Genomic DNA, 16,124 nt, shown 5'->3' on the forward strand with positions numbered 1-16,124 from the left:
TTTGTAGGATGCTGGCAGGATGTACATACAATTGCTGTGGATTGCAGTGGAGAAAAACAGAGGACAGAAAAGGAAGAAGAGATTATTTTCTAAGGTAAGGACTGCTCAGAAAGTGACAGATGATAAAGTGGAAATGTAAAGGTGACAGGCAGTGTCCACGTTAATGTAAAACCTTTTCTAAACACACTGTGGACCTGTAGATGTGTTGCTGTTCTAAGGTACCTGCGTGCTCCTTAGTGTGAAATGCTTTCAACAGAAAAGTAAATAATTAGCTGTTATTCAAAGGTGATTTGTCACTAATAAGTTAGGCCATGGTCAGAGGCTGAGATATGAAAGATATTAAACACAAAGGATTCTTGATTAAAATTTATGGAAGACATTTGCAAGACAATAGATAGAGTTGGCTTTGGTGCAAATTTACAAAAGATTTAAAATATATATGTTTGTGTGAGTGTCTGTGTGTGTATGACATTATTACTGAAATGTTCTCACACACTCCACTGAAATGCTCTCACACACACTACTGAAACGCACTCACACACTCCACTGAAACCCGAGGCATTTCGGCTGAACAGGAAGTTGTTTCCTGACAAGGAAACTGAAGGAAAAAGTGCTACATTTCAAACCACTACATACTGGCATTTTTCACGATTTTTCTTCTCAATCCACTTCGAGTTTTTAAATATTAGCTATACATACATAAATGCCAGTATGCAGAAGACACCTGTTTCTAAGCCAGTCGGAACCCATACCCGTACAGTGTTTTATGTCACTTCAACGTTCAGCACTTTCTGAAAAGATGAAGAAATCTTTTCTCCTTAAAAATATTTCTGGGTCAAGATTTTATGTCATCAAGTCAAACAGGATTCTTTTTTTTAAAGCTTATTGTATAGGTTTATTGTTAAATATTGACCCTTGAACTCTAAATTTGGGTTTGATTTAAAAACTGCTTTGCCCAGCTATGAAATGTTACAAAAATTATTTTCATTCACATACCAGTGTGTGAATGTGTGTGTGAATGGGTGGATGACTGAATGTGTAAAGCGCTTTGGGGTCCTTAGGGACTAGTAAAGCGCTATACAAGCACAGGCCATTTACCATTATCATTATTATTATTTTGATCTCTTTTGATCTCAAGCAGACCTTAAAAAAGTCATCCATGGTTTCATTACATCATGCTTGGATTATGGTAATTTCCTTATCATGGGCCTCAGCTAAAAGTCTGTCTGTCATGGTCTACATGCCTCTAGTGCAGGATTAAAATAAACAGAATGTTAAGTAACAAAATAGACAATATAAGCAATATAAAAGGTTAAATGTAAATTTTAAAAAAAATTTAAAAGCATTGATCAACAGAAGGCTTGTTTAAACAGAAAAGTTTTTAACTGCTTTTTAAAGGATTCCACAGAGTTAACCAAACGTAGTTGTATTGGTAGACTGTTCCACAGCCTTGGTGCCACAGATTGAGAGGCTCTGTCCCCTTTTGTCTTCAGTCGTGTACAGGGAACAAGCAACAAACTATCTATGAGTGGAGACAACGAGCAGTGGTGTATTTGGTAGGAAGCTTGGATAAATAACCTGGGGCCTGGCCATTTAGTGCTCTGTATGTCAAAAAACAAGAATTTTAAAACTAATTCTAAAATCAATTGGGAGCCAATGTTAAGAATATAAAATAGGAGTAATGTGAGCTTGCTTGCTAGAACGAGTTACTAGTCTGGCTCCTGCATTTTGTAAAGCTTGCAGGCAAGAAAGAGATGATTTGTCCAAGCTGGTAAACAGGGCATTACAATAATCTAAATGGGATGACACAAATGCATGAACAATTTTTTCCAGTTCACCTAAGGAGACCATATGTCGCAGTTTAGAAATGTTCCTTAAATGAAAGAAACAGGAACGAGACAAAGATGTGAGTCAAGGCCCAGAGAAGAATCAAATGTTACTCCAAGATTTTGAATATTTGACTTAGCAGAGGACAGTAAGAAGCAAGAACCTGACTGATTTTAGAATGTAGTTCAGGAGGAGCTATGATCATGGTCTCGGGTCTTGTTCGTGTTCAAAACAAGTTAGTTGCTAGAAAGCCAATCAGAAACCTGAGTTAAGCACTGGACTAAGGTGGACAGCCTATCCAGCTGATGAGGCTTAAAGGACATATGCAGTTGAATGTCATCAGCATAGAAATGATAAGAAATGTCACTAAAAGATTGAATAATGCCAGCTAAAGGAAACATGTAAAAAGAAAATATTAATGGACCCAAAACTCTGCCCTTTTCTGTAGAGAGCATTTGAACTGGGTCCCGTGGGCATCCTAGAACAGAGATTAGGTAGGGTATTTGTGAATCTATACAAGATTGTGACATGTTCTTTTAAATGACTGGAGCTAATAAATGAACAAGACTCGGTGCTAACTTTATTAGCTGTTCTTGCTCATTACTTGCTGTGTTTGACATGACGGTACAGTCTGTTTTGTTAAAGAAAACTGCATAGGGACTTTCAAATAATATACTGAGCTTTAAAATGAATAGTGGTAATAAAAACGCAGAGTAGTTTGGACCTGGGTTTATCACGTCATCACTTAAAGACCGGATACCCAATGGCCCACACTGTACCAGGTGTTTTACATCTGTGCATTGCATTTTTAAGTGACCCACTAAGGACTGCCTGGTATGTTGTCCAGGTGGTCAGGAAAGCACCTTCTTTTAAGTGAGACCAGGCCTCAGGGTTGAACCCACACATATGGAAATGAGCTGGAGAGAGTAGCTGAAAATCCTCTGTGTTCTGTGCATTTATCTATCCATGTAAATTACTCACATTTATCACCTGTCTGCATGCACCTGATCTGCACACATTTCTGGGCATGCTGTATCACTGTGAGCCAAATAAATACCCTTGCTCAGGGATGAGAAATGATCTCTCTTTGTATTTTGCATGGCTACTCATTGACTGCTGTATTGTAACACATTTATTTGACATTCAGCCTGTCTCACTAACTCACTTTGTTTCAGTACCTTTTGCACAGTTCTCTATTCTTTCAGCATCTATGGCTGACCCACTTTCTCCAAAGAGATCAGTGGAGCTATCAGTGGAATCAATAAACAGACCACAAAATGCATCGACATTTCCATGATACAACACAGCGGCCTCATTGTTCACATGCGCTGCCTTGAATTTGCTTCTTGTTTACTAAAGCATACAAGTAAGGTAAACTGAACATTTTTCTTTCTTTCTTTTTTTGAAAACTCATAAATACAAAAAAAAGATTGATTATATTGTAATTTAAAGGCTAGAGGATACAGCCTTATTAAACTTTTAAAACATAAAAATATTAGCAAGAGAAATATGATTGCAAGCAATCCCAAACAAACAGATTCAAGAACAGCTTCTGTCTCAGAGCCATGCAAGAAGTGAAATGAATCACTTATCTTATCTGACTGATCAGCACAACAATAGTTACTTTTACACTATAACGTAGGGGTGCAGGTTTTAGATGCATCCTTGATCCAACACAGCTGATTCAGATGGCTAAATTACCTCCTCAACATGTCTTGGAGCTCTTCAGAGGCTTCGTAATGAACTAATCACTTGATTCAGGTGTGTTAATCCAGAGTGATATCTAAAACCTGCAGGACACTGGCCCTTGAGGCCTGGAGTTCCCCACCACTGCTATAAGGCTTAAGCTGTGTTATTAGGTTGTATTGTATTGTATTCATGTCTATTATATGCACAGTTGTAGTTGAATGTTATGAAAATTTGGGGATTTTATGATTTCTTTGAATTGTAGGGGTTGGTTTCTGTAACAAAAGGAGGATGAAGATGTAATTTTATGACACAGTTCAGTTGTGAAGGTTCAAAAACTTAGATTATATTAGCAGTTGTAAAATGTTGTTGAAATATAGAAGTGATGAATATTCAGGTGATAGAAAAAGTAACTTCCAAGTCAAAGTAACGACTCACGAGTAACATCCCAAATTTTTATGCCTTACTGAGGAACTAAATGCGCAAATTTATGTGCCATTTGAACGAGTCAAGAAATTCAATAGGAAGAGATTTGACAGTTCTAAAACATGATGACACAAGGTATACGTCAACTTTTTATTAACACTGGAATAAGTGTCTGTATATTTTGAAGGCATTTGAAGGAGTTTTGTTTCAAGCATTGTTTCAAGGTACCAAAATGTCTGAGAAGAAACAGAACCTAAGACAAAGAGATGACTCCAGCACTCCTCAGTGTGATGAAGCCTTCAGAAGAGCATTTCAGCATTGTATAAAGGAAAAACAACACCTGGAGAACATGGTTAAAGAAATGCAACAAATTTATGAAGCCAAGGTAGATTCTGTTTTGCCCAAATTCATTGTTTGATGATTTGACATAGAACATATTAATAATTGCTAACATTTAACAGAATTCATAATATTCTACATATGGCTTGAACAGGATGGCTGTCATTACATGGCAGTGACAGACTTCAAATCTGTCCTTTGGGTACCTGATAGAGTGAGTTGATTCTGCACAATAATGGGAGGGTTTGTATGAATTTGAAAACTTTAGTATAAAAGCGAGTCTCTCAACAGTTTGCATTTTGTCCAGATGTAAGGACTGGCAGTCTGATTTTTCATTCTGAAGGGACTAAAACAATCTTGTGTATGTTTCTCTGCTTGTCTGTTTTGCTGCAAATAGTTCTGCTCAACATGATTAAGGCTTTGGCTCAGTTTTGATAACTACAACTATATTGTAATTTGTGATGATTTGTTTTGAATTGTTCGTAGACACTACAATAGCTCGTCCTAATAATTACATAGCTGTTGACAGTAACATTTGAATGGGTACCCAGCTGAAAGAGGAGAAAACTCAAGTGGAGAAGCAGAGAGAAATGAAGAGCATGAAGCTGAATATGAAGACCTGCAGTGCAAGCTTCAAGAACAAGACCAAGAGATACAGTCCAGGCTCCAGAACATGGAGAAGAAAAACGAAGGGCTTCAAGTGATAATCAATGAAGCGTTCCAAAGGTATGCACAACTGGAAAAGGAGAAAGAAGAAAAGGAAGCTAAATACAAAGACCTGCAGGGCAAACTTTACGAAAAACACCAAGAGATGCAGTGCAAGCTCTAGAACACAGGTGTCGAACTCCAGGCCTAGAAGGCCTTAGGTTTTAGGTGTGTCCTTGATCCAACACAGCTGATTTAAATGGCTAAATTAGCTCCTCAGCATGTCTTCAAGTTCTCCAGAGGCTTGGTAATGAACTAATCATTTGATTCAGGTGTGTTGACCCAGGGTGATGTCTAAAACCTGCAGGACACCGGCCCTTGAGGCCTGGAGCTTGACACCCCTGCTCTAGAACATGGAGAAAAAAAAACAAAGGGCTTCAAGTGATGTTGAGTGAAACGCTCAAAAGAAATGCACAACAGAAACAAGACAAGGAAAGACTGGAAGAGACACAGAGAGAGATGCAACATGTTCTCTAAGACTTCCAGGGAAAAAATACTGAATTACAAGTATTTTACAAGGAAATAAATGACAAAAACATTGAAATTGAGTGCAAGAAAAAAGAACTGGAGGAAATATGCACTGAAATGCAGAGTATAATCCAGGCAATGGTGAGGAAAGATACCCATTTGCAGGGAACTTAGCGCAGTATACAAATACTGAAATGCAAAAGAAGAAGTGACAACAGGAGAAAAACCATCAAGACATCCCGTGTGCGCTTCAAGAACTGCAGAGGAGACATCAAGAGTTACTGGCCATCCATGACAATGTACAACAAAAAACACAACGACACGCACAACGAAAAGAAAGTTCATGAATAAAAATATAAAGAATTGCAAGAGAAAAACAAAGAACTTCAAGAAAGTATCAAGCAAAATTCGAAGAACTGATGAAAAGGTGTAAAAAACTTTAGGTGCAGCATGAAGAGCTTTTCCAAGAGATGTGAAATCTCATACCGCAGAACAAAGATCTCCCAGAACTGTGCCTGAAAAAGAAGAAAAAGCTCTGCTGCTTCTTCAGTTCAGCCAAGGCTCAGTTCAGTGTAACTTTTTGTTACACGTGAATAGTGATTTTGTGCACATTCCACATCTGCAAATAAAAGGACTGCATTTTTATGTAGATTTCACTACAAATATGTTTCTTCCCCTTATTACTGCACTTTGAACTTCAATGCTCCAGTGCAGCTTTATAGTATTTTTATACACAGGTCCTTTATAATAAATAGGACAGGATCTTCTTACAGAGGAACTGGGCTCCAGTGAGCTCCTGATTGGTCTCCTCCTCCTGGGCCATAGCCTTAAACACCTCCCTCAGATTCCTCAGTTTCTGTCTTTAGCATTGTTGAGTTTAGACCTTCAGTGGGGGTGTTAAAGCATCCCTAAAAGTACCATTCTCTTCTATTGTTAAATTGTCCCAATTTCTCTGTTGGAGGCTGTACAAGTTACAATAAAATTTGCAAATATTGGTATTGTTCAAATGGTAAGTGGTGTGAATATTTCAGCCTTACGTATAAATTTGATTATGTGGATTAGAGAAAATTCAAAATAAATTTAAACCTCTCCACCCAGTTCCTGTTTTTAAAGTCGCTAAAGATGTGTCCTATACAATCATTCCACCCTAGAAAAAGAACTGTTAAATGAAGTTATTAAAAGCCCCACATTACCATGACATTGCCTGTGATGAGTGTATGTAAACTTCTGACCACAACTGCACATGCACCGTTTGGACTAATAATTACGTGGTACTCAATGTAATGACAAGGAAACTAATCTAGCCTTGTGTACGCACTAGCTAACACTAACTAGCTTGGCTATTAGCTTACGTGACACCTAGCACATTGCTAACGACAACAAAAACTGGATTTTTCTTACTCTGAGTTGCAGAAAACATTTACATTTTTAAAATTGTGTCTGAAATTTAGTAATTTAAGACTAGAGGTATAAATGTTCTTGCTTAGGAGCTACACTGACCTCCAAGTAAACAGGTCAGTAACAGCTGTCTTATTTATGCCCAGCCAGGCATGTGTCATATGGGTGATTAGGTGTAGCGAAGCTGTCATCATTAAGCATAACAAGTTTTTCCTCAGGGAGAGGATAATAATGTAACCTACTAACCTTCTGTCAAACACGGGTCAACTCACTCACCCTGATGAGGCGTTAGGACAACTGAGGACATTTCTGTTGCTAATAAGGTCACGCTTTTTAAAAGGTTTAAAATGTTTGAAACATGTTTACCCCTGTCCTGGATCAGCAGGCACCTATGTGTTACAACACATCATGCAAAGGGACAGGTTGGATTCCTTCAAGATCTCAAAGGAGAGCACTAATTTTCTTAGTCCCCACAAGTTTAAAGAAGAGTTCCAGTGTTGGAGCACAGGTAAAGGAGGCTGATGCAAAGAGCTGGCCATTCACATGAGCTACTAGCTCTTCCATGTAAACTTAAATGGAAGCAGAAGCCGTCATCTGTCAGATGAAGAAATTGTGTCAATTTAGTCTTGAAAAGCACGTGGCTCTAGGTGTCCAGTTGTATTCACATACTTTTAGGATGTAAGGTTTTACAGGATCTAGAGTTTGATTTGTAGGTTAATATTTCCGCGTTTATATTTTGGCAAAATATCCCCTTATGTCGAAGGTGATGTGCAGACCGCTTTAGGAAAGGCGAACATTCAGCCCTCAGTGAGACTCTCTTACATAAGTTACCTGCTTACACAAACACACTCAGGAAGAGAAATTGCATACTAGATCCAGTGCCCAAAAAAATGTTTGCATGAGGTCCAGAGCCAAAGATCTCGAGCCACAGAACCAGTCCACATTGCTTGCTGGTCACAACACAGAGCCTGTGTTCACTTCAAATGCATACTGAACCATTCATCTATTATTTCATATGGGCTTTATTTGAAGGTGTTATCCAAAAAAAACGGTATTTTAGACAAAAGTGCTGCACTTTTGTCCTGAAAATAAAAAGCTGGCAGATAAGACCAATAATATAAAGTGTTCATTTCCTCTGTGCAATTTCAGAAAGCTCAACTGGACAACTTTACACTGTAACACCATGCACTATTTTAGCATAATGATGTTTTGAGCAGCAATCTGTGGTTATAGCAGGCTTGGCTGTGGAGTCATGAAACAGTTAGGTGCAGAGGGAACAGTAAAATTAGTCTGGTCTTTGTCTGAGGTGAACTTAGGAACTGTGGTCTCTGTTTACATCATGACAGCTTTACCTCACATACAACATATAATATCCACATTTTAATTATAACTGCATCAAAGCATCTAACTGTAGCATGAATCTTTAAGTTTATGTCATCGGATAAAAAGATGCCCCGCGGTGTTTAAACGTATTCCTCACTTGTGTGAAATTATATTTGCACAGAGTGACGAAGCCTTTGAAGCATAGGTGTGAACATGTTGTGGGCAGGCATTCAGGGTTTGTGTTTTTTATGGGACTTATCCCATCGCCAGTAAGCCAGCTCGATGTTCCTTCAAGTTTTTTTCCCCACTATTTTATGTCAAATAATAAATGGCTTAGTTCTTATATAGCAGTTTTCTGCTCAAGCACAGCTATCTCACATTCACACAAGCACTGTTCTTATGTCTGAGTGCTTTCTGTCTAACATTCATACTCAGTATCTTGCCCAAGGATAATTTGGCATGCAGACTGGAGCAGCCAGCGATCAAACCACCAACCTTCTGATTAGTAGATGATCTGCTCTACTTCCTGAGCCACTGCAGGAAATCTTAAAAGGCTTCAGCCTCGTAGAGATTGTTATTCATATTAATGATCCAACACACAGGGGCATGGGGAGACAGTATCTGGCTTTACTTCTAATCCATTTTTGATAAATTGTGTAAAATCACTGTCACTACTACCAGCCTTGCTAGAGGCCACCTTTTGAGAAACCCCCTTGAACAATTTTTATTACAGATTTCCTGTAGATGTGAAAACGTATTTCTACGAATGCCATGCATGGAGTGGCACACAAAAATGACAGGCAAGCCATTTACCTTCATACAAGCAGTCCCTGTGTCTGTTGTTCAGTGACAGGGAGGGAAAAAAGTATGCACACTTTTTTTCAAGCAGATCCCGTATTGGTTTCTTGACCTGGTGAATGTCCCCAGTGAAGAGAGGCTTTGTTGCCTTCAGACAGCTCTTAGCCTTTAACACACCTTCATAATAGCATATGTGTCTGTGATTTTCCATTTGAAAAATTGCTTGCTCTGTCTCTGGCTTTGCTTAAGACAGAGCGAGATGGAGAGAAAGATACAGTGACCTAGTGTAGGTGCACCGTGATTGCCCAGCTTTGTGAACTCTAACACGTGCCAAGGTATACAGGTGAGCCCTAAGGTAATCTTGTCGTCTTCCTGTAATGTGGCAACACTTAAGCACTGTGCGGTGTATGGTAGGTGCCAGTGCTTTGTGCTTAACTCAGAAAAACCTGTGCTTGATGCATGGATTTTGTATTTTTGTCAGAACAGAGCCCAGATCTCTGCACAGCAGCTGACAGACTACAAGATCCCAGCTTCCTCTGTTGACAGATGTCATTGTCTTTAGCTTTGTCCTTGTAGATTGGATGTGGGGTCTTCTTTGTCCTTTGGCCTTTTAGCAACAGTTTAATCTCAGGAGCAGCTGCACCAAACTATGACATGCACTCCTAATTACCTAAATTTCACTGTAGGAGGATAGCTTTCCAGCCTGCTGCAGGAAATTGACATCAACAATGTCATGACTTCATATTATGCGAACAAAAATTGGAACCTTAACATCTAGCACCATCGCGTATGAACGGCACCATTATCACATCACACAGAGGCATCAGGAAACCTTTGTGACACTGCAGGCTGCATACACAGGGATCACTACAGGGCTGAAGCCGTGTCATTCTGAGTCTCTGGCTGAAGGTATGGTGTGCAAAGACTGCATTCAGTGTTTGCTGCTGGACGGGTGACAGTTGGGGTCAGAGGTTCATTTTCCCCTTTGGCTCCTTCCTTCTCTTGCTCGCTGGCTTTCAGAGGCTGAAAGAAGACGCGGAAGCACAGAGGCATCTGGCATGAGAAGCACAAGCAGCCCTTCCCACCACATCCTGGACTGTGGCAGCCAGAAGAGAGAAACAAGGTGCACACTGTGAACTAAATACAAACTGAGGGGGGGTGTTCAGGATACCCCTTTGGTGGGTGTGTCACCACAGAGAAGTTCACTGTGAAGAGAAGAAGGAGAGAAGGTGGAGGAGGGGAGATGTGCTGCAATTATAAGTTTTCACAGAACAAAACAATGTTAATCAATAACACTGCACCAGCATCTGTTGGTGGAGCTAAATAAAGATCGTGTTTCTGAAGTGCCAGATGTTCTCACACTGACATCAGAGCACATTTCTCAGTGCACACATTAGCTCAAACAAACAAAATTATACTTCATATGATATTTCTGGGGTTTAGTGTATGTTTAGATAAATGTCCTCTGTGTTTAAACAACGTGTGGTTACTGCAGCAGGTCTAAAGTCATCACCTCCTTCTAATGGAAGTACAGAAACAGGAACACAACTCTTGAGAGTGGTTCAGGAGTTGGACTAAAAGTGTAAGCAGATATTTGAACGGTCAAGATGGAAAAGCTGCCAAAGCTCAATTTTATTAGTATCCCAGCACTTATTTATTTAAATTGTTTTTGGATTGATTTTTGTTACCTCCACAGCTGTTCTTGGTACCGTTTACGTGTGTGTGTGCGTGTCATTCTGTTAAAATGATGGGCTTGAAATTTTCTGAATTTACCCCTAAAACTTTGTAGGGGTGTAGAGCGTAGTCATGTTAAAACTCCATTAAAAAGACCAAGGTCTTCAAGGTTAACTTAAAAATGACAAAAATCCTTATAACTTAAACTATAATTTGTACAAGGGTGATTTTTGTCGTCAACATATAGAAAGTCCTGCATAAAGACTTCAAGTATCATCACATTTAAGCTCTCATCTTTTCTTTAGGTCAGTAGATTGATCTGAAAGTCTATTTCAAAGTATGTTTCTTATTGCCATTCGCAACATTTAGGAAATTATACTTTTATATGGGGATTCTAAGTATCCGACTATTACATCACATTTGACCTCTGACCTCACTTTTACATTTCACATCTCTCTTTCTTTCAAGTTGACCCCACAATGTGTTATATCTATGACAAAAGTATTATCGAGAGAATGAGAATGAGCTGCCAAGTTAGAAATATACTGCAGTATAATATTACAGTTTATAATAAAGTCAAGTTATTCATGTACAGTTATTTAGAAATCAGTATCTATTATCCAGTAGATACACCTACATTATGTTTATATACTAAATACAATAAAATTTTCTTAAGTGTAAATGCTGCCCAAACACTTGATGTTAGGTGTCTGTTGATACCGGACAAGGGTAAATACATTTGTTATTTATATTTTTCAGAACATTATTAATAATAATATATTGAAAATAAAATACCAATTCTGTGCTATTGCCCAACTGAAAAGCTTCAGTCATTAACTCCTGTTTGGCATTCACACAAACCTGCAGGAGACAATTCAAAGAAAATGCACAAGATGGCGTTTGAAATTGTTCAGCACTGCTTTGATCTCTGCTGAGAGCTTTAAGATAGCTTTGCATGAGACGAGACCTTTGTCTTTAAGCTTTATGAAGCCACTCTGAAAATTAGACTAACCCACTGAACCTCTCCCCATTGCCTCAAATTTCCACCCAAAACCTCTATCTTCTTAGTTGTTAAGCAGTAGATAGGATTACAGCTGCAGTCACTTGGACAGTTAGTAGTGAGGTATTAGTGACTGTGCCTAAGCTGGATTTAAAATGAACTGACCGGTCATCCCTGCTCGTGTGTCACTGCAGTGTCTACTGAAAGCAGAGGACATCAGGGATTTTGAAGAGGACAGAAGGAATTCATGCATAGACATCGAAATTCAGGCCATGGAGCTGACGCTGAAGGCTTTCACTCTGAAGGTGGTGAATATTCCATGGAGGAATAATAACCTGAGCACCCTGCATACAGACCCTCCTCTGTCTGATCAAGGACAGACCATCATTGGAGTCTACCTGTTAGTGCTGGGTAAGTAAACCACCATACGCTGGAATGCAATGTTTATTTTTTGCATTATTCGTGTATTGTTTGTAGATGATGTTTACTTGGATTGCAAGTTATGCTACTGTGTCAGTATTGCTTGATATACTGTATTTCCTACATTTGCATGAAAGAGTCACACATTATTCAAGTGTCAAGAACAAAACCGACTCTTGTTTCCAAAGGCCAGTCCACAGCTGACACCCACAGTTTGGTTTGGGCCGCCTTTTGGACCGTGCCAGCTAAGATAGTCGAGAGATTTTGTGTAACACAGAGTCTGAGATATAAAAAGAAAGGGATCCTCTTGGCTTGTTGTCTGACTACAGTGTAAAAGGGTTTAACTCTGAGCTTCACAGGTTATTCACACTATTGGAGTCACTTCAGGATGAGATCCAGAACTAACAGCAATGACACATACGTACATGTTCCTGTACTGTATGTAACATATTATTTAATAGTACTATACTACTATATACGATACAATATGATAAGGTATAATAGAATAAAACACCATACAATGTCATATGCTACCATAAGATTTAGTATCCTATGCTAAGTGGTTAATTAGGTATCCCCTGAATATTCTGTGTGCTTCCCTCCCTGCAGGATGGCTGTCCTGGTTTGGAAACAGTTTAGTGATGTTTGTCCTGTACAGGCAGCGGGCCACACTTCAATCAACCGATTTGCTCACCTTAAACCTCGCTATCTCTGATGCAAGCATTTCAGTATTCGGCTACTCCCGGGGAATCCTAGAAATATTCAATATCTTCAAGGACGACGGGTATTTGATCACCTGGATCTGGACCTGCCAGGTAAAAGCCAAACTACAACAAGACTTCAAAATACTGACATTTGAAACGACAAGTCTTATCACAGGAGTGTTTGTCCGGAAAGCTATGACTGTGCAGAGTCACCAAAAAATCATCCATGTGCATCTGCTGTCTTTGGCCAGCCCTCAGTTAATAAAGTACATTAAAAGAATCTGTGGAAGTGTAACAGTAAGGTGTATATGCGCGTGGGTGTGTGTACGTGCGAGGGATTATTCTAGTAGACATGTGGGCTGGAGGTTAAATCGTGATAAGATTACCATTGTGGAGGCCTTTCTTCTAGCAGTAGGGCACCTGTCAACAACCAAACAGTGAACGGTTAAGAGCTGCTTTGGTGGATATTTGTTGAATTTTGTATCTACACGCTCTTATATTGCAGCATCTTATATTTAACCATTCATTTCTGTGTTTTTCTCTTCCTACAGCCTCAGCTTGAAAAGAAATATTTGTCATACTTTAGCTTGGAATTCATCCAGGATATTTTTCTTGCTCGAAGCTAGCCGTGGTAGAAATTGTGATTTCCGTGCTGCAGCGAGTGAAGTCTCTGAGGAGTCATACAAAAACAAGCCGGTGTAACCAGAATATATTTTAGTCTGGAGAATGTAAACCTTAAAAAAATCTAAGTGAAAGCGGTACTGTAAATCAAGCTCTGCTGCTCTTAGGGTTCCCTACAGCCACAGAGATGATCTCATCTCTCAGTCATCCAATCTCCGGTGAAAGAGAAATATTGGGAAGGGAAGTACCCCCACCTCTCTTATTTCACCTTCCCCCAAGGGAAGTGGGCTAAGGCAGGGAGCCTCAGACGTAAATAAGGGAATCAGGTAAAAAGTGACAGAAATAGGGGAGAAAAAGAATAGAAAGGTGAAGGAGACAGGCATGTGAGAAGCACATACTGCATGAAGCGTGATGGGACATGAGCGAGCTGCAAGCTGGGCCTCATCCCTGTGTTTCACACTCGGTGGGACAGGACGTTATTAGATATGAAAGAGCCGCACAGGATCACGTGACATTACAGAAGGAAAGTTCAGAGGAAGAAATGATGCAGCAGTGTAAAAGGTCTATGAAAGTCACCTTCTTGAGAGCCAAATAAAAGACAGATTAGTTGCACTAAACTGCACTAAACCACTATTTTTATTGCACCTGGTCCTGAAATTTTATAATAATTAAAATTACACATAAGATTAACACTTAATAAAAACCATACCAATGTTAGTAAGATAGTTTTCTGCCAAATGAGGGTGAAAAAACGTGATGCTTGGAAGTAATAGGATTACATTTAAGGAAGATCAAGAAAGTAATCAGTAAGAGACCTCAACTGATCCCCATCACCTGGAAATGGCACAGCATGGAGCTGGGTGTTACACAGTTGGAGCCAGACTGAAACACAGTAGCCCTTTAAGTCCTTTAAGAAGCGCTGTGATTAAAAGATCCCCAAACAATGGGCTGACTGCAACAAAGCTCCATGTGTTGCCATATTTTAGAGTCAAATCAAATTTTCCTGTGATATAAGTTAATATCTACAAATTAGCAGATGCAGTAAAAAGTTTCCATTTTCATTTCCCCTTATTGAACCTGTACAGCTTACATCAGAGGAAAGGCTCTGTGTCTGGAACATATTGACCAAAAGGGAGGAAGAGCTCTTTATCTGTAGCATCTCTATCTGATAAAATCTAAAGCAAACTCGGCAGACGAAGGTCTGACATTAGACAGGCACTGGCTCTCTGCCCCGAGGCATCACTGACCACTCACAGATATTTTGAAGACGTGACATCAGGAACTACCAGTCCATCTTTCTCTCTCTCTCCATCCAGGTGGACGGCTTCTTCACGCTGCTCTTCGGCCTCGCGAGCATCAACACCTTGACGGTGATCAGCATCACCAGATACATAAAGGGATGCCATCCAAACAAAGGTTTACAGCTTTATCCCAGCCTTTTGGCCTTGCTCGCATTCCAGCAGCAGTTTCTTATCTGACAGGAGAGTGTGGTGTTTTTTAGTGCTAATGAAAGCTCATTACAGGCTTCAGCTGTGGAAATAACAACCACTCGTCTCCCGCAGTTTCATTTTTATTTCTCAAAGACATTATTAACTTATTTTGAAGTGAGATTTGCTATTTTGGGGGTTGCAACTGATGTTAAAAAATGCCTTAATTATGCTGGAAATTTAGCTGAGCGACTGCTTCTGCTGTCGGCGAGGGATAAAGGATTTTATTGTTTGTAGCCGCTCATGTTAACCTGAGTGTTTTTACATTTGCCGTTAAACTATGGACATTAGTGGTAAATGTGGTGCGGCACCAGCTGCGTTTGCTAAAACCTTCGCTCTGATACTAAATCTAAATCTAAAAAAACGCTGCATGTGTTTTTGTGTGCAAATGAGTTAGGAGAGTGAAATGTGCAGGTAAACCCGTGCAGATAATCCGCAAAATACAACTGAGTATTAAAATCACTGAAATCCTTGAAAACTGCTCTGCACATATAATATGGGATATTTAAATTAGACGTTTGCTCATTGCCTGGAAATAGAACAAACTATTATTTTCTTCCCTTGAACACTTTATCAACAGAGGCCCTTTTCAGTCGCAGATGTCTCCAAAGGCTGTTAATAAAGAAAAGACTTCATTGTTCAACAAACATTCATAGCAAGTCAAGAATTCTGCATCTAACTTTTTCTGTTGCCAAAATCATAACCTTTAAACTGTTTTTAGACTGCAAACAATCATTTCCACGGTGTGAGAATAGCAGGCTGTACTCATGTTACTTGTCCTTGCTCTGTCTTCTCCCAGCTCATTGTATCAGCATCAACACGATTGCTGTGTCACTAATCTGCATTTGGACTGGAGGGATTTTTTGGTCTGTTGCTCCACTCCTGGGCTGGGGCAGCTACACAGGTCTGTTTTATGCATCGGACTTAACAGTGCTTCATGCAACATGACAACAGAGCCGCGATCTGATCTTGTATCTCGTGTTTCTTAGATCGAGGTTATGGAACTTGTGAAGTGGACTGGTCCAAAGCCAATTACTCCACTATTTACAAGTCCTACATCATATCCATCCTGATCTTCTGCTTTTTCATCCCGGTGATGATCATGCTCTTCTCCTACATCTCCATTATCAACACAGTGAAAACCACTAATGCAATGTCAGCTGATGGTTACCTAACCACCCGCCAAAGGAAGATGGAGCGGGATGTCACAAGGGTAGGACAAAAGGAAAAGTCGAGTCTAATTGTGGA

The 16,124-nt window shown here is 39.6% G+C and overlaps 1 protein-coding gene across 8 annotated transcripts in view; it reads left to right on the forward strand.

Annotated features, from left to right (window-relative positions):
• The window catches only part of LOC100691069 (visual pigment-like receptor peropsin), a 36,293-nt gene that overhangs the window by 19,438 nt on the left and 731 nt on the right, over positions 1-16,124 (forward strand). For 5 of the 8 annotated variants that reach the window (XM_025897731.1, XM_025897730.1, XM_025897732.1 and 2 more), the window contains 6 exons: positions 8-94; positions 11,839-12,055; positions 12,674-12,879; positions 14,706-14,805; positions 15,676-15,780; positions 15,866-16,089. In XM_025897731.1, coding sequence (XP_025753516.1) covers positions 8-94; positions 11,839-12,055; positions 12,674-12,879; positions 14,706-14,805; positions 15,676-15,780; positions 15,866-16,089 — 939 coding nt within the window. Of the gene's footprint in view, positions 1-7; positions 95-9,701; positions 9,880-9,990; positions 10,094-11,838; positions 12,056-12,673; positions 12,880-14,705; positions 14,806-15,675; positions 15,781-15,865; positions 16,090-16,124 lie in introns of those variants that run through there. The other 3 variants (XM_019366859.2, XM_019366858.2, XM_003441185.5) reach the window with 2 other exon arrangements.

Source organism: Oreochromis niloticus, linkage group LG13, assembly GCF_001858045.2.
Source record: "Oreochromis niloticus isolate F11D_XX linkage group LG13, O_niloticus_UMD_NMBU, whole genome shotgun sequence".
NCBI classification, from domain to species: domain Eukaryota; kingdom Metazoa; phylum Chordata; class Actinopteri; order Cichliformes; family Cichlidae; genus Oreochromis; species Oreochromis niloticus.